General features: G+C 36.9%; 1 protein-coding gene across 5 annotated transcripts in view; it reads right to left on the reverse strand.

The window, feature by feature from the left end:
- RECK (reversion inducing cysteine rich protein with kazal motifs) overlaps window positions 1–22,036 on the reverse strand; it is a 75,251-nt gene that overhangs the window by 46,650 nt on the left and 6,565 nt on the right. For 3 of the 5 annotated variants that reach the window (XM_082468597.1, XM_082468599.1, XM_082468600.1), the window contains exons 2-6: window positions 18,213–18,271; window positions 13,913–13,987; window positions 12,961–12,997; window positions 10,309–10,394; window positions 8,698–8,745 (exon numbers count right to left, since the gene is read on the reverse strand). In XM_082468597.1, the coding sequence (XP_082324723.1) occupies window positions 8,698–8,745; window positions 10,309–10,394; window positions 12,961–12,997; window positions 13,913–13,987; window positions 18,213–18,271 (305 nt within the window). Of the gene's footprint in view, window positions 1–7,409; window positions 7,512–8,697; window positions 8,746–10,308; window positions 10,395–12,960; window positions 12,998–13,912; window positions 13,988–18,212; window positions 18,272–22,036 lie in introns of those variants that run through there. The other 2 variants (XM_082468601.1, XM_082468598.1) reach the window with 2 other exon arrangements.

Below are 22,036 nucleotides of genomic sequence, written 5' to 3' on the forward strand. Positions count from 1 at the left end.
AATAGGACATGGATATCACTAAACAAATGACTCTTCAGCCTCCCAAATAATAAATGTCATTTCAATAGTGGGATAAAAATGAAACCCAAAACTGAGATAAGATTAATAGGTCCAGACTGCTCAGAGAAGTTTGCTCATTATCACCCAGAGCATCCAACCAGCTGGAAGCAAATTCACTGGCAAGTAACACCTGCAGAGTAACATAAGGTCTAGAAGACAGCTTACACAGAGTATGTGTTTGTGGCAGATTGACTGCAGCAATGGCCCCAATTTTTTACATTTCCCTGTATCTATTTCTCTCACACTAACTCTGGACTTAGTCATGTGATTTGCTTTAGTTAAGTGGACAGTAGCAAGCATGAGGTAAGTAGAGACCTGCACATATACTTGCATGTTTCCAATTCTTTTCTTGGGCCCCTGCCACCACCATGGGAACCTGCCTGAGCTAGCCTGCTAGAAGGCTGGGAGAGACACATGGAGGAGAGCTGAGCTGACTTAGCCAAGGGCATCCTAAACCAGCCAGACCCTGGCTGACTTGCCAGCTGACTGCAGATGCACAAGTGAGCGCAGCCAGAAGCAGCTAGGCCTGCTAAATGCATGAGAAATAATAAATTATTATTAAATAATAATAATTCTAGGCTATGGAGTTTTGGGATGGTTTGCTACACAACATTGTGATTACAGATACAGTATTCAGTGCTTTCTCTGCTCATTCAAAGAATGCCTGATTCATAGACATTTACACAGGGTTTTCACATAAAACTGCTATTTACTCTGAAACAAAGAACCTTGTGTACTGTCCAGAGTGAGAAAATTTTCTATTAAAAAATTCTACCTATAAAAATACTAACTGTAGCACCTATTTACAGGCAACAAATTTTTGTTCATCCTTTAAGTCTTACCTGCTCTGTGAAGACTTCCCCATTACCCTGGGAAGGGTTTTTTCCTCCAGGCTTCAACGTGTCTTGCACAGACTTCTAGCAATGTACTTGTCTCACTGTATTGTAACGGACTATTTGAATTTCTCTCTTCCCATGGACTAGGCTATGAACTTCTTACAGACAGTGGCTAAATCCTTCCATCTTTGTACTCTGAGAACAGTGCCTGATACATATTAAGTGTATCAACTCAATGAATGTTGAAGGAATGAATGAATGACATGCAAAGACAATTGAGACATGGACTCTGTTCTAGGAACTCAAGACTTTAGCATTAAAAAGTGACTTGAAAACAAAGAGTTACACTATACGGTGACCAATGCTATAATAAAGCATGTCAAGTGTTTATAAATAGCAACTAATTTTGTGTGTGTGAGGGTAGAGGGCTGAGCAGGAAAGGTTTTAAAGAGGAACCATCTAAGCCAGGATTTCAGCAGGGGTTGTGGCATGCTGGGGTGGGGTGGGGGTGAAGGGGAGTTCTGATTTGTAATATTTGCTGATATGTGTGGTATAAATACCCCCATCACAGCTGCTTTTCAAGTTAAAAACTGGCTTGCCAAATTCCTGAATATTTGACAACCAGTTCTCCCTAGCTGGTAGGAGCTGGCTCCAGCCTACTAATGGATGGGGATGATAGGATGGATTCAGGGAACAGGAATTCCAGGAGGGCAACAGGTGGTACAACTACAACTAACAAATACAACACATGGTCGATCTGGGAAGTTATAAGCAGTAAGCTGCTGAAGCGTCAAGGAGGGAAGAGTCAGGGGCTAGATCGAGAAAAGCTTAAGTACACCAGGCTGAGGAACATGAACTGTATCTTACAGGTGAGCCACTGAAGAGTTTCAAGGAAGGGAGTGATACGACCATATTTGGTCTTTAAAGAGGTCACCCTAGGAGAAGTGGAGATAGTAAATAAGAGGAGAAATTAGAGACAGGAAAGCTAGTTGGGCAGCTATTGTAGTTGTCCCCCAAAGTGGTATAAAGGCCTGAGGTAGGCAGTAACTGAGGATCTGGAAAGGAGACAAATTTAAGACATATTTCAGAGGCAAATCTTTAGAGATTGATAGCCAGTTTTTTTGTTTTATTTTTTGTTTTGTTTTGTTTTGTGGGAGGTGGTGAGAAAGAAGAAAGAGTAGACAATACCTCTTAGGCTTTTAGTTTATGTGTCTGGGAGGACTGTACTTAAACAACCAAGCAAGAAATGTAAGAAAAATGATAAGTTTTTGTTTGGAGATGTGTGTATGTGTGGTGTTGTGTAGCAGTAGGGTAGAGGGAAGGAGAGGTAGGGAAGGTTAACAGTCAGTTTGGCTGATTTGAAATGTCAGTTGAGCATCGAAAGAACACATATCCAGCAGTGATTCAGGAGAAAAAGAGGTTAGCAAAGAAGATTCTGGAGTTGTCATCATATTGGGGCAATTAAAGCTATGGGAGTAGATGAGATTGCCTAGGGAGAAAAACCTGGCCATTTGGATTAGACCAGGTCACAATCTAATCAGACTTGATCAGATTTCCCTTTTGGGACGATCTCATTCAGGTGACTTATAAGAAGAATGGACTGCAGAGGAAATACACTAGCTCAAGGAGACGAAATGGGAGCTATTCCCTTCCCCAGCACAAAATATGACAAAACAAAACAACATACAAATGGAACATAATCAAGGTTTTATACTATCTTAAGCCAGTACTGCAGGACCTAATAGGTTTCGCTCTTTTTGGAGCTCATCAGCTGCAGGTAACGGCTCAAATCTACTCTGATACAGCATACCTGTATAGCATTTTACCATTTACAAAGCCTCCCATTCACAGTCTTCTACTTACCATATTCTGACAATTCTCAGAGTTTCCTTGGTACTAACTAAAAGAAGCTTTACATTTAGGTGCTGAAGGCTCTGCTGAGGCAAAGTACCACATGATTCTTTTTGCTGAAATCCCCAAGCCAACTTCCAGAGCCTAGGCTGTCATCTACCATGTAAGAAGGTCTACTCTATTCCTGGAACTACTGCGGCACAGATCCAATCATACCGAGGCACAGAAGGCCTCTAGCTGTCCAGAGAATCCTGCTGGTCCTACATCCCTGCCCTCCTAGGTCTAAATTTTTAGGGCTATTTTTTCATCCCTTTTCCTTTATGCTTCTGGTAGTAAATCTAGAATCAAGGTTAATTTGAGAGAAAAGGAACAAAATAAAATTAAAACATAGAAATCTTTAAAACAGAGCATTTTATTGCGACATTTCCTGAGGATACACTGGACAGCCCATATAGACATACATAAATATGCACCAAACACTGGCATCCACGGGTACCACAAAGTGTGTGGTAAGCTACCATTTGTGTACAGAAGGGTAGAAGAGGACTATATATACATATTTACATTTATGTGCATAAAATATCTCTGGTGACCTTAGGAACTGGGTGGCTGTGGTATAAGAGGTAGGAAAGAGACTTTTTATTGTATACTGTTTTGAATTTTGAACACGTGAATATTCAAAAAATAAAATTTAACACATACCTGCACTCTTCTCTTATGCATTTAGCTGTGTGTTGATAGGATAGTGCTGACAGAACTGAGCCTGGCACTCACAAGGCTGACCATCTTTGTTTTTGTGGTTCTTAGAGCCTCTTTTTAATATCCTCAGAGTCTTAATTTTATCTCAGCATTCTCAGAGAACCAGAGCCCCAGGACAGAACATTATTTTAGTTTTCTTTAGCAACAGTTTAGTTTAAAACTTAAATGGCTTAAGCTTAAAAAAAAAAAAAAAAAAAAAAGCAAATCCTCACAAAAATATCTCATACTGACTTTCCTTCATAGTTTCTCAACTTCCTTAATGAAATAACATCAAATAACTGGACTGAAGAAAGCTAGGAAGAAAGGAGAGAATTGAAAATCACATTTCTGAAAACAATATAAAGAAAAGCGTAGAGAAGGATCTGTGAAAGAAGGAACAAAAGAGTAAAAGCACAAAAGTCTGATGACAAATTTGCAACACTGTATTTCAGTGGCTCATGCAGCAAATGGAAAGGTATATATATTTATGGCCATTATGTTAGAGAATGGCAGGTAAGGTGTGACATAAAGGTATGAAATGGGTTTATGAACCTGAAACTAAAATTTGTCTCATCATGTTACAGACACTGCCAGGTCTCTGGAAATACACCAGCCTCATATCATCTTGATGTTTATTCTGACATTCAAGAAAATCACTATCAACAACCAATTTTTGTTTTTAACCACCGTCTTGGTGGCTAGAAGAAAATGTTTTCAGCCAGCTGTAGACAAAGACTACGCAAAAAGTATTACACTAGATGTCTCACACCTCATGGAAAACATGATTAAGTTTTTACTTTAGTTCTAATCAGCCAATTTGCCCTAGTATGGCTAAACTAGTATGGCTCTAGTTTATATCCAGCATTTGTTCTGATTGTTGGTGCCTGTCATTCCAGTTGTTTAATATTTTAAATATCATCCCTGGTCTAGTATCATACATCCATGAGCGCATGTGGCCTGATAAATACTTCTAGATGGGCCAAGACCAAGCCTGTGAAAACGCATGGCTAACCTAGAACCAAGCATGCCCGTGACACTTGAACACGTCTGTGATGGAGTTATCAAGCCACTGGTTGATTTTGATAGCTCTAACCAAATGTGTGTGATTCTGAAAGAAGTATTCTCAATTTCTGAAGGAAGTACTCTTTCATAGGTATGAGTCAGAATAAGAGAACTGCAAAGATGGGAGAACAGCCAAATCTCCTGTCCATTGCAGAAATCCCCTCCACAATGTATTTATCCAGTAAATCTTTGCTTTGAACACTTTCACTAATAAGAATTTCTCTTTCTCTTGGAATATCTCAATCAATATTCTCACTGAATGTCAGATCAGCATATGGCTCCTCCTCTTTCCGTTCCCTAAAAACGATTTTCAAAATCAGCTTTCTATTTTTTTCTATATTTTTTCTTTCACAGAGCTTTCTTTCACGCTCAGCGTTCAAGGGTTACCTCATGGTTGACTTTGGGCATGATCTCTCCTCATCTTTAGTCTGGTATTCCTAACTACCTCTGAGATACGGGTTTTTACACTTAAAAAGACCTAACAATATACTTCAATTTCTTTAAAATCCCTTCCCAATGTATATGCTATCTTTGCTGTGTATTTTCTCTCTTTTTTTAAACTCAATAATAAATTATTACTGCTTTATACAACCTGTGTGTGTTTTAACTTAGTCACTTTGTATTTTTATTGTTCTCATTTTCCTTTGCATCTCAAATAATTATAGATATTTTAGAACTTCCTTTAAAGAAGGATTTCTAGCAAGGGTCCAGTACTGGCAATTCTCTGTTTTTGTCGTCTGGAAATACCTTAATTTTGCCTTCTTTCTTGAAAAATATTTCCGCTGGATATGATAGTTATTTTCTCTCAGAACAGTTTAGGTATCATTCCACTGTTCCTGGCTTCCTCTGTTGCTACTGAAAAATCAGCTGTTGACCTCCTTTGAAGACAATGTCTTTTTTCCTGACTGCTTTTTAAGACCTGTGGCTATGAGGTATGTCTGTAACATATGGCTTTAAAAAAAAATCCTGCTGGGGATTTCTTGGGCTTCTTTAAACACTGCCTCTGTCCCATATTCTTTCTTCTTCTTTGAGTATTCCAATTAGAATACTTCCTCTATCCTCCATGTCCCTTAAACTCTCTTTCAGCCTATCCTGCGCTGCTTTTCCATATAACTTCTTTAGTCCTATCTCCCAATTCACTAATTGTTTTTTATATTTCCCTGAACATCATCTCCTATATTCAATCCTTTATAACAAATCCTGAATGATGGACTCTACCTTCAAATCTCTGATTTATTCCCAAATACTCGATTCTATTGCTATCATCCTAGTTGTGGGCCTTATTTGTTTTTAGCTAAGTTAGAGGAATTTCGGGGATCTAAAACTTAGCCTGCACATACCTAAGACTTGAAGCTTTCTAAAATATTGGACTTTTATTTGTTATGTTGGTCTCCTATCACAGAATCTTTATCATCTCCCTCTACTTAATAATGGGCTGAGCCCCAAAATATCATTTTTCCAGGATCTGGTCCCACTTTGCCTATCCAAGCAGATTCTCAGCCCAAAATAGGCCTATCTTCGTTTTTACCCCCCACCTCAGTCATGTGCATTTTTGCTAACATGCTGTTGATCCAGTCTTCTAACCCAAATTATACCAATCCTTTCAGGCCTCTCTTTTGCAAAGTTTTCCCTGTTAACTCCCAACATGCTCAGTCTGCTTTCCAATTTCCTTGAGTTCTTGAGCATTCAGTACATATTTTAACTATCTTGACTCAGGTATAATTCTTTAGTATTTGAAGTTGAGCTATATGTAGCTTAACCATAATTCTAACCTAGGTCTGACTCCAAAGTTTGTTTTCTTTCTTTTTTTAAGATAATTTTATTTTATTTATTTATTTTCGGCCACGCTGTGTAGCTATGAGGGCTCTTAGCTCCCCGACCAGGAAACAAACCCATGCCCCCTGCAGTGGAAGCACGGAGTCCTAACCACTGGACTGCCAGGGAATTCCCGAAAGTTTGTTTTCTTTCTAATATAATAAAACTGCCTCTCACTATTCAATAAATATTTGTTGATTTGCATAAAAAAGAAACCAGATACTATAAAATCAGACATAAAAATGCTTTACATTTTACTAGTTTATCTTAGCTTGGTTGGAACAAAACAATCTTAAATGGCATAAAAATTTTTAACTTTATTCATGTAAGTAAATTTCTCAGGAAATCCCCTCAAAGGGGATTCTGCAGCAGCTTATCAGTAAAGATAAACATTAGCTCCTTCAAATATAACAGCTCATTCTCTGAATCTCTAGTCAAACTACACAACACCATCCTTCAGGGTAAATGTTAACCCCTAAAGTTGTAAGCCTAAAGGAATAGCTTAGACATCTGGAAGTTCACTTCCAGGGACCACTCCAGTGTTAAGGAAAAGGTACCAAAAGCCTAGTTTTATAAATTATTCTAATGTTAATAAGCAACTAATCCAGTTAAAATAGGTTGCACTACACCAATGTTACCCAATTCACTTTATAACAAATAGCCATTGTGTCTAGACAAGACTTTAACAATTCAGTGAGAGTGACTGTTATTTGGGGCTTATAATGCAGAAACTTCTTTCTGTGTTAAAGTGCTCTTGCCTCACTTTTTATTTCTAAATAACATATAAAAAATCAAATTGAATCTTGAATTATCTTGAATAATTTGTACAGTCAGTTTTATATATATATAAAACACACATATATATATAAAACACATGTATACTTTACATATATATATTTTACGTTTATATATATGCGAAAGAAACTTCTTGGCATGTATATTTTTGGAAGATAGTTGCTTAATTCTAGGCCAAATAGGGGAGGATAGACTGGAAAAGGTAAACTACTCTTAGTATTTCTCTCATAGGACAGTGTTTATCTCTCTTACCTTTCCTGTCCCGTCCTTCATCAACACATACTGGCAGACTTCCTAGGGCAATGCAGAAATCCAGACAAGAGAAGGAAGCACACTAAAATAATGGAGGACAGGCTACAGGAGATGGACAGTGTCAGACATCATGTGGGAGAAAAGAAGGAATTATCACAGTTAGCCACTCTGTTCAAGAGAAACTAAAACTAGTTATTTCAAAGGTAGAGAGAGAAGAAAAAAAAGAAAGATCTTTTACTTCTTTGTAGAAAGGCTCTTTTCAATAAGAACAGAGAAAAGTTGCAGTTATTTTGGAAATTTGTCTTCAGAGAAACAGATATAACTTAGCAATAGTACAAAGGAACAAAAGATAAATAAGATTTTTCCAATTCCAAAATATTAATCGAGAGATATAATTACAGGCTTTGAGAAAAGAAAAAAAAAATCAGAACTATAATCTAGAAGCAGTTAAGAGAGTTGTTCTATCTTTCTTCTCCAAGAGAATACAGACTATTAAAAGCAATAGGAATCCCAATGTTTATACATACAAATGATGAATGAGGCATATGTGCTTAAGTATGCTTAATTACACGGTCTTACACTATAGAAAATAATAATATTATCATACTTAACAATGAAGTTCTAGGAACTGAACAAAGTAGTCCCAGTGAGGAGCTTTATCACATTAGGGACAATCTTTTGTACATATTTGCCTGGTGTGAAATACCTCCTCTACCTCTGCCCCTCCTCAACCTGTGTCCCCCCCACGCCCAATCTAGATACCACAGTGCTTGAAACACCACCATTGGGAGACAAGAGTCCTTCAGATTTAATACAGCCTTTGTAATTTGGTATGTACCTTTCCCCCGCAAATGTAAGATGCTAGGAAAGTCTGAAGCTACTCACACTAGCAATGTGATTTTGTTTCTTCCAATTAGAGGTAGTTCATAAAGGTGGATACCTGGATGGATCAAGGTATAGGAAAAGGGGCAAAAGAGGATATGGAACCTAAGAAAAACTATTTTACAACCTTGGATACAACCAGTTGCTTTATTATGAAAACATTATAGGTTAAATCCTCTGTATATGTGATTTAGGCATTTCTTTCAAATTAACGTTTAATTTCAACAAGTTAATTAAAGTTATAACATTTCTAAAAAAGGTAAACCACATTTTTCTCAAGGCCATATTTTCTGTAAAGTAAAAGGCAATTTATTTAACAATGAATTCATTTTTAAAATTTGAGCGATTTTATCAATTCTGATAACATCTAATTAATCTATCCAAATTTGTTAAATAAAATGCATACCTCATATTCTTTTCTGCAAACTCTGGAAATATCATTTTTTGAAGATGCCTAAAAAATAACAAATTTCTGCATTAATTTATTTAATCCACATTAAACAAACATTAGCTCCAGATATGCTAGAATTTCACTCTAACTTTTATGGCTTTAATCTCACATAATGACACAGTCCTTTTGTTATTTCAGAAACTAGATAACTTTGAAGGAAATGTAAACAGAGGACTTTTTTTTTAAGCTGAATTCCATTCTGTAGCAAATTTTCTTGTGAAGCTCTGAAGCTCTGCTGCAGTGAATTTTCTTGTGAAGCTTTGCTAGGGCATTTATAGTTTGCTTTTTCTTTAACCCTTCATGTTTTAAGTTCCCATATGAGCCAAGATCCATATATAACAGAGGAGACAACTAAAGAGGGAAAGGCAATGCCAGACAATTAATAAGTTATTTTTATGTAATTTTCTTAACAAGTTTATGTAGAAGATATTCCTTCTACAGATGAGGAAACTCACACACAGAAAAATAGGTTATTTACTACATTTAAGTATACACTTTCTATAAAAAACAAGCCAAAACAAATCTGCTGAGGGGTGGCTGTTCTTCCACATGATGATAATCCTCATTTAGAGACATAGTTCCAGAGCCATGGACTCCGGTTCCTTGTTCTATTTCCTCCTGTTCTATCACCCAGGCTCATGCAATTCTGAATAGACCAGCTGATGAGGACAGGGAAAGCAAGAAGCAGAATGGACTGGCAACTATTCTGTGGCCCACTAGATGTACCATAGCTCAAATCCTCTGCAACTCAGTTTCGTCTCAATGCCTGGAGGAGAATAGCAGATAGCTAGGCTATGTGCTGCCCAAAGAGTGTGGCTCAGTGGTCTGTATGAAAGCAAAGGCATCAGCATGTCTCATTTACTCCTGTCTAGAGACCAGTCACTAGAAGGAGAAAATAAGAGAAGGCTTTCCAGTTTAGTTTTAGGGACACTTAAATTTCCCAGTTTTCCATACTCCCACCATTTGGAGTATGAGGAGCCAGGAGACCAGTTTTTCCACAGCACTCTGAGGAACCACTATGAAAATATACACAGTGAGGAAGAGTTCAGAGGCCTAACTTGAATTGGACCTGAGATATATCAAATCAAAGAGAAGTCATAATTCACTGTAGGAGTCACGCTCACCTTAGGAGCAGAGAAGGTATAAAAGAACATACTCAGAGTAAACCCATGATGAAAGACAGAGGGAAGATGAAAGCAAAATAAGCCAACTGTGTCAACTGCTCTCATCCAAGCATGCCTGAAATTTACACGACCATTTGGAGTCATTCAGCATTGACTAAGCATGACCATAGGCAGAATACAAAAGGCCTTGATTCCTATAATATTCTTTCTTTGTGTGGCAGAGAGAAGTTAAGAAAGAATAAGAGAAGGCTGAGGGTCTTACATGCAGCAGCCGTAACTGAAAAAGCAGCATGTCTAAAAGGAAATGGTCCATGTAAGAAATGCTAAATTTGCAGCTGTTATGGGTCACCTCTCCAAGGATATGAGGTAGGCTAGGTCCAAGACACAGCCAAAACTGAAACTCTACTCCACGCTGCTTAAAAGCCTGATTGCCAAGTGTTACCTGCTTGCATGCCTGTCGACACTCCAAGGTAATAGCCAGTTCACAGCAGCCTAAGCCAACCCAGCCATCAGACTTCTTAAACACACCTTAAAAACAAAATGTTCAAATGTTTTGGTCATAAGTAGTGACAAACACAAATAGAGTGCCAAACTGGTTCATGGATACCACTACAAGTCAAAGCAGGTGTCCATAAGAAAGCTAGCTTAGATAGCAGGGTCTCAAAAGTATGAAACCCCTCCTCCCACCCTTACTCTCAATGCTATCAGTCTTCTCAGGGTCCCTCACAGCAAAATTACCAGGTCCTTTGTTTTTTTTCCCCTCTTCTCCCTGCCCACCCTAAACTCTCTTTAGCTCATTCTCACTCTTAGGTAAACAGAATCTCTAGAGGACATACAGGCTAAGGAAAGCAATGAGAGGCTTTCTTCACCTTTGGACTATGAACCAGAAGAGGAAAGGATTCCATTTAACTTAATAAGCCAACAAACGAAAAAGGGCATGAGTATTATTGTATTCCAACATTCAAAATATTAAATACCTAGAATAGCATAAAACACATGATGCTGTTTAAAAACTGATACTTAGTAAACAGACAGGAACATCTCCTGTGAGCCATGACTGACTTTGATGGGTACACTTTATTGTGGGGCAAAATGACTATTCTGGTTCAATTTATGCATAGCTCTATTTCTCCAACCAAATTACAGTGATACCAAAAGGTGATAAAATTACACAGTGTTCTAATGCAATTTTCAGATCCCTTTTTGCAATCATAAATGTCAATGAATAACTCCTAGGATAAAATTAGGAGATATAAGTAATAATTATGAAAAAAGAAAAGATTCACTTGTAGGAATGCTGCAAATTCCTTCTTATCTCTTTTAAGAAATGCTTTATGCTGCTTCCATATAATACATAGATCTGCAAATCCACATGTACATTAAATTAGATTATTATTTCCATTTTTAAAAAATGTCAGGGATTCAAGGCAATATGTAACATAGTTCTCTATACAAAACTAAGACCTAATATAACAAATAGAAGTATTCTGCTAAAAAACAAACCAAACAAAAGCAAACAAATGGCCCATGGACAGACAAAGCTCTCAAAATATAATCATAAACCATCCCAATTGTTAAAACTGGCTAAAAATCCTGCATATCATAAGCTTCTGTAACCCTACATGTTTTAATGGTATAAAGGGCAACAGACTCCCATCTAGTCCCATTGCCTAGTATAGTTTCCTCTCAATCTTTGCTGCTTGCTATTCAGAATCACTCATATTCTAGAAAGAATTTTGAATGGAAACAGTGTAGGTCATAAACTCTGTGAACTTTTATACCATAATGCATTTTACTGCTGTTTTCACATATCCAGTGTCTCTTAGAAAATATTAAATTATTCAACAAGCATTTACATTCACTGAACCCCTATTGTGTACAAGGCACTCTATTAGGTATTTTGTGGGCTATGAGATAGATAAAATATATGATTTATCCCTTTATGGAGATTACAGTTTGGTAGGAACAATACACGCATATATATATAATTGCAGACACCAGGGAGAGGGATAACTGGGAGAACAAGCAAGGACGTGGGCAATTCTAGGAAGCAAATAGTACAATTTGTTTGAAATGAAAACTTCAAACAGTGTGAGAGCCTTTAGAATTCAGAGAAACATAAGATATACTCCCTTTTTTTCAAGGCACTGGCTTTAACCAGGACTGGAAAATGAGCTTTAATCCTAGGAGACCATGAATGCCAGGCTAGGGAGTTTGGCCTTTATTCTGATGGAAGTGGATATCCCCGGAGGGATTTTTTTTGAAGGGGGTGGGGAGGACACCTATGGTGTATTGAAACACCAGTTACAAGGTTATTGCAATAATCTACCCCAAAGGTGTAATCATAAAGGCTTGAACTAGAAATGGTGAGGGTAGACACAAGATTTTACAAGAAGAGAGTCAATGAGCTAAAAAGAAAAAGCAATCAGAGATAATGACTTGAGGGCTTCCAGTCTAGAGTGTCATTCACAAGAGAAAGCAGTTATAAGGCGAGTTTGGTTTTGAATTGGCACTTCAGATGCCACCTGGATGCATAGATCCAGGTAAAGACGTCTAGAGGTCATGAACAATGACTTGGATTTGAAAGTTATCTTCCCAGAGCTGATTAGTTAACAGTTCTGGGAAGGAATGTGGTTACCAGGGTGAATGTGGAGAGAGAAGGGAAGAGGACCACACACAGAAATAACTGTGGTAGTTATGGGGGGGACGGTGTGTGGGGGAGGTGGGGATAAGAGAGGGCAAAGTCACAAGGCCAAGGTGAAGTCACAAGAAGGGAGTGGTCAATCATATCAAGTGTCACAGGGAAGTCAAAGAGAATAAGTACTGAGAAAAAGCCATAAGATCTAGGAACCAAGAGATCCTGGTGATCTTTCAAAGACCAGTTTCAATAGAATGGTAGAAGTGGAGACAAGAGTACCATTAAGGACTGAGTGAATGAGAATTAATTATACATTTGAAAATTTGGGTGCCTACAGGAAGGAGAGGATAGAAATTCAAGGGTAAACATTAGGTTACAGGACTATGACACAGATTTTACAATCACAAAATAAGTTTTAAAAAATAAAGTGCTAAATGTTGCACTTCTATTGCTTACCTGGCAAAGATGAATTCATACAACTCCAAATTTCAACCTAAAATTGTAATCACCAAAAGACTTTTATGTAGATAACCAGTTCCTAAATATGAAAGTTTCTACAGAAATTATATATAGCTAATTTGATTATGTTTGTGTCTATACAATCAATGATCTAGAACTATATGAGTATCAACCAGTTATTCAGGGAAGAAAAAATAGAACTGAGATGTAAAAATACTGCTTGCTGTTTTCCCATCTTCCCATCTGAGAGTACTAAGGACAAATACGGTTACTCAGGATGCTTACTGGGATAACTGTTTCCAAGCACAGAGATAAAAGTGCCTGTTGAGTGACTAAAGGAAAATATGTCAGTCAGAACTGTTTGATCATCAACCTTCCCCCCATTTAACCCAAGCTACCTTATATAAGGAGGCTCCCTCATGCCAGCTCAGACTTTCTTAGCCTGGCTCATGAGTATCCCAAACGCTGAGGATGGCCCACGCATTAGAGGCATTTTAAGTTACATGATTCAGACAAGAATGCAATGTATCTATAATATACCAGAAAATGGGAAGACAGAAGTAATGAGAAATCACACATTTTCCCTTACCCCAAATCCAACTTTTTAAAAATCAAAATATATGTAAGACTTAGTTATTATGGTTTTCATAAAATTGTCAAAATATGATAATAAGTAAAATTCCCAATTCCAGATAAACTATTATAATGAAATTTAAAGACTGGAATATATCATATACCTACAACATAGGTATAAAATAAACAATGAAAGATGAAAAACAATATTCTATCTAGCAATTTGTGTGAAGATCTTTTTAAAGTACCTAGTTAAATCTAACATTTTATTTGACCACAAACCCCAATTACACTGAAAAATTTGCTAAATCTAAAGTAACTCATTAGAGTGCTTCATTAGACAAAAGCTTCCATAGTTAAGTTAAATAAGACCTACCATTGTTTCAGGGCAATAATCTGGGGCTCGCTGCAACAGATGTTTTAGTCGGGATTCACTTTTTGAGGAGAATATCTATTTGACAAAAAAAAAAAAAAAAAAGTTTTGTGGCATTTTTTTCAACAAGAAAATAGAAGAGGTAAACTTATTGTCCTCTAGATATATGAATTGTCTAGAATATTTTCCAATTTCCCTTTATAAACGGAAAACCTTTGGAAAGATCTAAATTAAGTTGAGGTAATATTTCTTGAAAGGTTGGTTAGCTTGGCAAATAATCAACAAAATCTAAATACGGCAAGTATAATGCTCAAAAATGGAGAAAACCAGGCTGTTAACCTGTTAGGGTATAGGGGAGAAAAAAAAACAGAAAAGGAAGAAAAAACAATAAATTTATTCTAAACTGTCCTACAAACTGCTTTTAGTCAACTGACCACAATGAAAAACAGACTATGCCATACCCTTTATATTGGTGAAGAACTGTGTGAATAGCATTGTAGCAAAAACTTCTCCACAGAATTCCATAAAATAGAGACAAAGCCATCTTTTAAATAAAGCTGCTGAGGGGTTGACAAGTTCACTCAACAGGCTAGTTGGCTCACTTCCAAATACAACTTTAATTAATGCAATTACAATTTAATGTCTCTGTAAATTTAAATCATTACATATATTATTACCTGCAAATAGTCAAGATTGTAAAGTCTATGAATGCTAACGACAATGAAAAAGGATTTATCTCCAGTTAGTTTTAACAGCCATTTTTCTCCCAAACCACAAACTATAATTAATAAATGAAGAGAGCTAGAATATCACCATTTTGTAACTCCTAGTAAATTAATGCATTGAGGCAATTATTAACAATGACTGCTAACATTACAAAGAGACAACCAGACACAATACTATTTATGAGTAAGACTTGCCAAACAAAACAAAAACAAAACCTAACCTGAATCTGATCAAGCCTCTGGATCTACTCCATAAGGTAGCTGCCAGCCATGCGTGGCTATTTAAATTTAAACTTAAATCAGTGAAAATGAAATAAAATTTAAAATTCAGTTCCTCAGTCTCTTGAAGCATATTTCAAGTGTTTACTGTACACACAGAGCTAGCAGTTTCCCTATTGGATCATACAGATATGAAATACTTTGATCACTGAAGAAAATTCTATTGGACAGCTCTGCTCTTAAATCTACCTACCAATTACAGAAATACAGAGGAAAGAGGAACACATTAAATGATACCATAGGGCTACAAACAGCATGATTCAGACTGTGGGAAACTCCACAGGATAAATGACCAGATTTATCCATTAAACAAACTGCAAGGAGAAACCCATATTAAAAGATATTTAAAAAACAACTGCAATGCTTATATCTCACTTGGATCCTGATTCAAACTTATAAAATGAAACTTATTAAACAGTTAATAAATTTGAAAAATAACTAGATATTTGAGTATTACATTTTTAAAGAAGTGGTAATGGTAACATGGTTATTTTTTAAACAAATACTTATAATTTATAGATACAGACTGAAAATTTATGGAGCAAATGATATGACAACTGGGATTTGTTTCAATATAAATTTGCCTCAATATAATGCGCGGGGGGGAGGAGTAGATGGGACTGTAAATGAAACACAACTGGCCTTGACTTAACAATGAGAAAGCTGAATATGGGAGTTTATTGTATTTCTCTTTACTTTTGTATATATTTGAAAATTCCCATCATGAAAAGATTAAAAAGAAGAAGGAAAAGAAAAAGAAAGGGGAAAAGACAACGACGAAAGGCAAGAAAGAATTAAAAAAAGTCAGGAAGAAAGGAAAGAAGGGAGGGAGGGAGAGAAGGAGGGAAGGAGGAAGCACATCACATTTGTAGTGGAATTGGAAAAGGCAGAGTTTCGATTCTAAGCACTGGGGGATTCAGCACAAACAAAGCAAACAAAAGTCCCTGTTCTAGAATATCTCCTCTAAAAGTCCTCTTTTTAAAACTGAGGGACTTTTCTCAGATCTCAAACTTCTTGAATTATATGGCATCTGACACCTTATTGTGCTGACTATTATAAAACATCAGTCCTGACTTCTTATCTAAATTCAAATTCTAAAAGTTTTAACTCCAAATCTCCAACTGTCTTCACATAGTGGTTTTCACTGATAATTCAGCAACTCATCCCCCTACCATCTTTTTCCTAACTTTCCACAGCCATCAAGGGCACTAGTATTCACTCCAACTCCAAACCTAAATATCAGCAGAACGCCACCCTTTCTTCATTTCCTACTGGTTGAAGAAATAATGATTCCTCACTCCTGGTAATTCCTTTCATTTTCAGTGAGCTCTAGCAATTTTAGCACCCTGGCCTCTCTCTCTTCTCCCGTGATTGCAATGACTGACTCATCTGACTGCTGAGTTTGGCAGGGGAAAGTGAACATATATAACCCAACCCTTACCTCTCCTCCTCTGGGAGTAAGTCTAATTCTGTAGTTTAGTGTTTACCTGGAGATAAATGCTACATTCAGCATCTGTGTAACTAGTGATAAAAGTAATATCTGGGGTTTTACCTGCCTTACTCCTTTGCCTTATTTCTCAATTAGTTAAGAACTTGGTCAGGGAAGAATGTTTTTTCCTAATAAAGGATGACTACAGTATTCACTTAATATGCTAAATTATAGAATTTCTAGCACTTGATATTTAATGAAATTAGACCTTGCCTGTTCCAGGTGCCTCATAAAAATCATTTACCCTATGGAACCTTAGTGGAAAAAACAAGAGGAAACAAAGCAAAAAGTCAGGAAAGCAGTGCTTCCAAAAGTAGAAGAGCTACTTTAAAAGCTCCCTTATGGTGACACCATCAAGAGGCCATTTTTGCTTTCAAAAGCTATCGTTCTGGCAGTAAACTTGTAGAAAACCTAATCTGCTATAGTGTTTTGACATGAATTCTCTAGCAGCTATTTAGATGAGCTGTCTTGTTTTATACTTAGAGTATCTTGCAAAATCTTTCTAAATTCATAATACTGTTTGAGAGAAGTTTTAATCCCAGTTAGGTAGTGCTCTCATTTTTAAGAAGTAACAAAATCCAGGTTATTACTTGAAAACTCCTCAAAAGATGACTGAGGTCGTTAATTCTCAAGTGGTAAGACTAGAACTACACAATCAAGATGATGAAAGAAAGGTAAGACACAAACAGCTGCTGTCTCAGTGGAACCTGCCTAAAAAGGCTCAAGCAGAAAAATTCAAAACCACAGAAAAGTTTCCAAAATAGTACAATGAACACCAACATAGCCTTCATCTAGATTCACCCATTACTAACATTTGCAACATTTGGTTTAACTTTCTCTACATATACACATTATTACTATTACTTTGATGAAACATTTAGAATTCATTATAGACATGATCATTCCTAAATCCCAGCACATATCTCGTAAGAACAAGGACACCGTCCTAGCTAACCACAATATAATCATCAAATTCAGATCATAGCACTGGTACAATATTATTACAGTATGTATGTATGTATGTATGTATGTATGTATGTATGTATGTATGTATTTATTTATGGCTGTGCTGGGTCTTCATTGCTGCGTGCGGGCTTTCTCTAGTTGCGGCGAGCAGGGGCTACTCTTCATTGCGGTGCGCGGGCTTCTTGTTGCGGTGGCTTCCCTTTGTTGCGGAGCACAAGCTCTAGGCGCGCAGGCTTCAGTAGTTGTGGCGCACGGGCTCAGCAGTTGTGGCTCACGGGCTCTAGAGTGCAGGCTCAGTAGTTGTGGCGCACGGGCTTAGCTGCTCCATGGCATGTGGGATCTTCCCGGACCAGGGCTTGAACGTGTGTCCCCTGCATTGGCAGGTGGATTCTTAACCACTGTACCGCCAGGGAAGTCCCTACAGTTCATATTTAAATTTCACCAATTTATCTCAATCATGTCCTCTATAGCAATCTTTTTTTTAATTCCAGGACCCAATCCAGGATTATGCACTAGCATTTAGTTGTCTCTTTAGTTTCCTCTAATCTAGAAGCTTCTTAGCCTTTGTTTTTATAACACTGATACCTCTGAAGGGTACAGGCAGTTGTTTTGAGGAATATCCCTCAATCTGGGTTTGCCCTATTGTTTCCTCATGATTCAGGTTATGTATTTTGGGCAAGAATCCTACTTAAGATACTGTGCTCCATCATGTCAGCAGACACACGTTAATTTGTTCCATCATTGGTGATGTGAACTCTGAACACTTGTTTTAAGTGCTGCCCAGCAGATTTCTCCAAAACAATTATACTAAATAATATCTTCTACAATTATTATGTAAGCTTACCTGCTCACATACATCACGGCACATTTGGTTATCCTTTGAATGATTACAACACAGTGCACCTAGGGAGAAAAAATAAACACCTGATGTTGCCTATTGTTAAATAAACATGATGATTAAGCTAAGCCAGATGGTTACACAAACCATTTATTCAACAATTATTACTATTACTATCCATTTTAACTCAACAAACCTTTGCTGAGTACCTATTTCAAGTCAAGGACGGTGCTGTGTTGCAGAACATGGTTTTTGCCTTCAAGAAGCTTACAATCTAATAGGGGAGACTGTCATTTAATAATAATAACTACTAGGTACTGTGTACTTTCTACATGCCAGAATTTTACTGCTTGCTTTATGTATTATCTCATTCAACCTCACAATTACCCTATGGACTATATTCTATTATTATACCTATAATGTAAGGTTAAATGATAAAAAGATAATGAATTTTGTTTTGGACATGTTACACGTAAGCCTCCATTATCTCAGTGAAGTAGAGATTAGGTCTGAAAACAAAAAGGATTGAGATGGTGTTGGGCTTGAGGTGAGGTTGTAGAGGTCTGGAACAGCCATTGTAGAGAATAAAGGAGGCAACTATAAATGTTTCTCAAACTTCTGTTCTATGAAACACTGTTTCATGAATTGTTAATATCTATCCCTCAAGAGAAAATGTTTCATGTTCAAATAAATTGGGAAACAAAGGATTAAAAAATTAAAGAGAATTCTTTTCTGTAGGATTTTATGAAGGTTTTAATATGTTAATATGCATCATTAATCTCCTAAAAAGGGATCTAAGTAGACAGATTTCTCAGAGCACAGAATACTTTTTTTCATGCCACATATTAACATTTCAGAATGCCAATTTGAGAAATATCAGAGAAAAGGAAAAATTTGCCAAGCAGCATTATGGGCCCAGAGAAATTAATAAATTGGTGATAGAGATAATCAGCAGGGGGGCATGTTACTATTCTAGAGTGATGTTGACTGGAAAAAAAAGATACAACTACATTGATCAGTGCCTGTTTAGACTGCTAAGTCAAAAGAGACAAGGACATAATAATATTATATTTCAGGCAGGTAGATCAAATACAATGGTTTTATACATATATATGCAACATAATCTCTTTAAATGAAATCTATACAATTTCAATATACGTGAAAGCAGAGCTTTTTTGATTGAAGGTAGGATTAGTATTGGGGAGAAATGAATGAATAAAAAAGGTCCTCTTTAGCTCTTACCAACAATCCTTTAAATTCAAAACCGATCACTGTTAATCCGTAAAACAATGACAGGGTGTATGATATTACTGTGATATATAGTGATATTATACCACTATAGTTTAGTTTCATAAAAGACTATTGTGGGGGCTTCCCTGGTGGTGCAGTGGTTGAGAGTCTGCCTGCCAGTGCAGGGGACACGGGTTCGAGCCCTGGTCTGGGAAGATCCCACATGCCACGGAGCAACTGGGCCCGTGAGCCATAATTACTGAGCCTGCGCGTCTGGAGCCTGTGCTCCGCAACAGGAGAGGCCGCGACAGTGAGAGGCCCGCGCACCGCGATGAAGAGTGGCCCCCGCTTGCCGCAACTAGAGAAAGCCCTCGCACAGAAACGAAGACCCAACACAGCCAAAAATAAATAAAAATTTAAGAAAAAAAAAAAAGAGTGAGTGAAGGGAATAAAAATGACAGCAGGAAGGCAGTATGTGCTCTTTAGGAAAGGAAGGATCTGATGAAACTATGTTTTAGAAAAAAAAAAAAAAAAGACTATTGTGGGGCTGGCTTTCTAATACTATGTGGGAAAAGCTGTCTTAAAGTTCTAAACATTTGACTTTAAAATTCTGAAAAACATATAGAAATTCCATTAAGTTTCAGAAATTTAAAAAATTCCTTGTTTATAGGCTGTAGTTACTTTCTTAGAAGCTACTAATTCGAGGGAGGGCCCAAACACTCATGAGACTTTCTCACAACACCCCTTCTCCCCTGCCATGCCACACCATGCCGACCCCCTCTTCTAAGATTCTGTTATGTCCCCAGCCTCATTAGAATGGAGAGGACAGGCAGGAAAAAAAGGGGGGGGGGTCTCCTGTGTGATACTGATGTGCTCTTTTGAAGTGCTCAAGTTGTTGCCACTTTCTACTGTCCCCCAACACAAAGGTCACACGAGGGCAGAAAATCCAGCTGATCAAGAGCAAAGATAGCTCAGGATAACATATGGTCCCAATAAGCACAGGCTTAGCAAAAAGTAAACAGTCAGGCAGACAAGAGTCTGACTTGGGCCTAAGGATTTTTGGAAAAAAGTTTCTTGGAGCAAAGGTCTATTTAGAACAGAAACATAAAACATGTCATAATTAAAACTCCAATAACAATGAAAGGTTTTATTAAAAATATAAAGGCCTGTTTTTTTCCTATTTAATGGTGAAGGTCAAATTTATAGTAGAGTGGCCACCAAAGTTAAAATTTTAAAATAATTCATTTTTTCATTAAGAAACCCCAAAATTTGGAAAATAAGAAGAAAAATGACCTAATATTCCCACTGTCCTGCCAGAACGTGTGTTGACATTTTGACATATTCCCTTCTAGTCTTTCCAAAAGCCTTCTGAAATTTCTGACAAAATGGGATTAAAGAGAGCAGCCTGAAGTCTTCTGGTAATAATGCCCTTCCCCCTCCCAACCAAGCATTCCTCTGTAATAGTACATTTCCTCCCTTGAGAGGACTGCCACCCTCCTAGAACAGGCTAGGGGACCTACACTCCATCACATTTTCCACACTTTATTTTTAACCTTAGTCATCGTTATATTAGTACACATTTTTCTTTCTTTGAAACAACAAAAACTTACTAGAATCTTAAACCCTGCATATTTTTTAAGAAATAAATATCTACAAATAGATATCTAGTCATATGCCTTCATTAAGAATGAGGGCAAAGGATTCAAACGCAATTAATGTGGCAATTAAAGGTCTTTGTCTTTTTTAGAGCTTTTAAAATGGATTAATTGGGTCATTGAACTATTAGAGTGCAAAAAAACTCTCCAAAGCCTAATGTTTTATACAAGAGAAGACAGTGAATTCTAGAAATGTTTTGTTTTTATAATTTGATTCTAACCTAATTTCTAGTTCTTCAAGAATAGTTTAAAACTCCGGTTATTTTCATAAAATGGAACTGAACAGATAAAGGTAAATTAGTTCAAAATAACACTTGATATTGACAGGATGAAAATAAACAGCACAGGTGTTATCCTTATTAGAGACATAAGGAAGAGCGTCATATTTTGCATTCTTATTCCAAAAGTCTGTAATTATAAAATTAATAAAAACCAAAAACTGCTTACTAAAGGCCATGTATATTGGGTTTAAGAAGGGATTAATGTAACCTAGAAATATGTGAGTAGAATCATCCAATAATTAGAAACATCAAGGTTTGTCTGCTGGTTTGGACCACATGTCTACTAAAGATAGGCAAGTAAGCAGGAAGCACATGCTCCAGCCACAAGGGAAAAATGCAACTTCTAAGACCAACCAGCATTTAAAAACAAATACACACCCTAATCTAAAGCTAAAATATTCACAGAATTATAGGATTTTTGAAGTTAAAAGAGATTTTGCCCCAGAAGCCTCCCAAAAGCTGTAATTCAATTTGGTTAATGAAAAGCCAGTCCTGTTTTCTTTTCTAAAGAAAATAAAGATTCCTTCTAATTAATGTATTCCTAGAGAATTACTAGAACAGAATATATATATCCTGCACTATTGAAGGGGAAAAAACTAAATCCAAGCTGATAGCGGAAAACAGTCATTTCAAATAAAAAAGATACGCTAATTTAAAAATTCTC

The sequence above is a fragment of the Balaenoptera physalus genome, assembly GCF_965194825.1.
Source record: "Balaenoptera physalus genome assembly, chromosome: 7".
NCBI classification, from domain to species: Eukaryota; Metazoa; Chordata; class Mammalia; order Artiodactyla; family Balaenopteridae; genus Balaenoptera; species Balaenoptera physalus.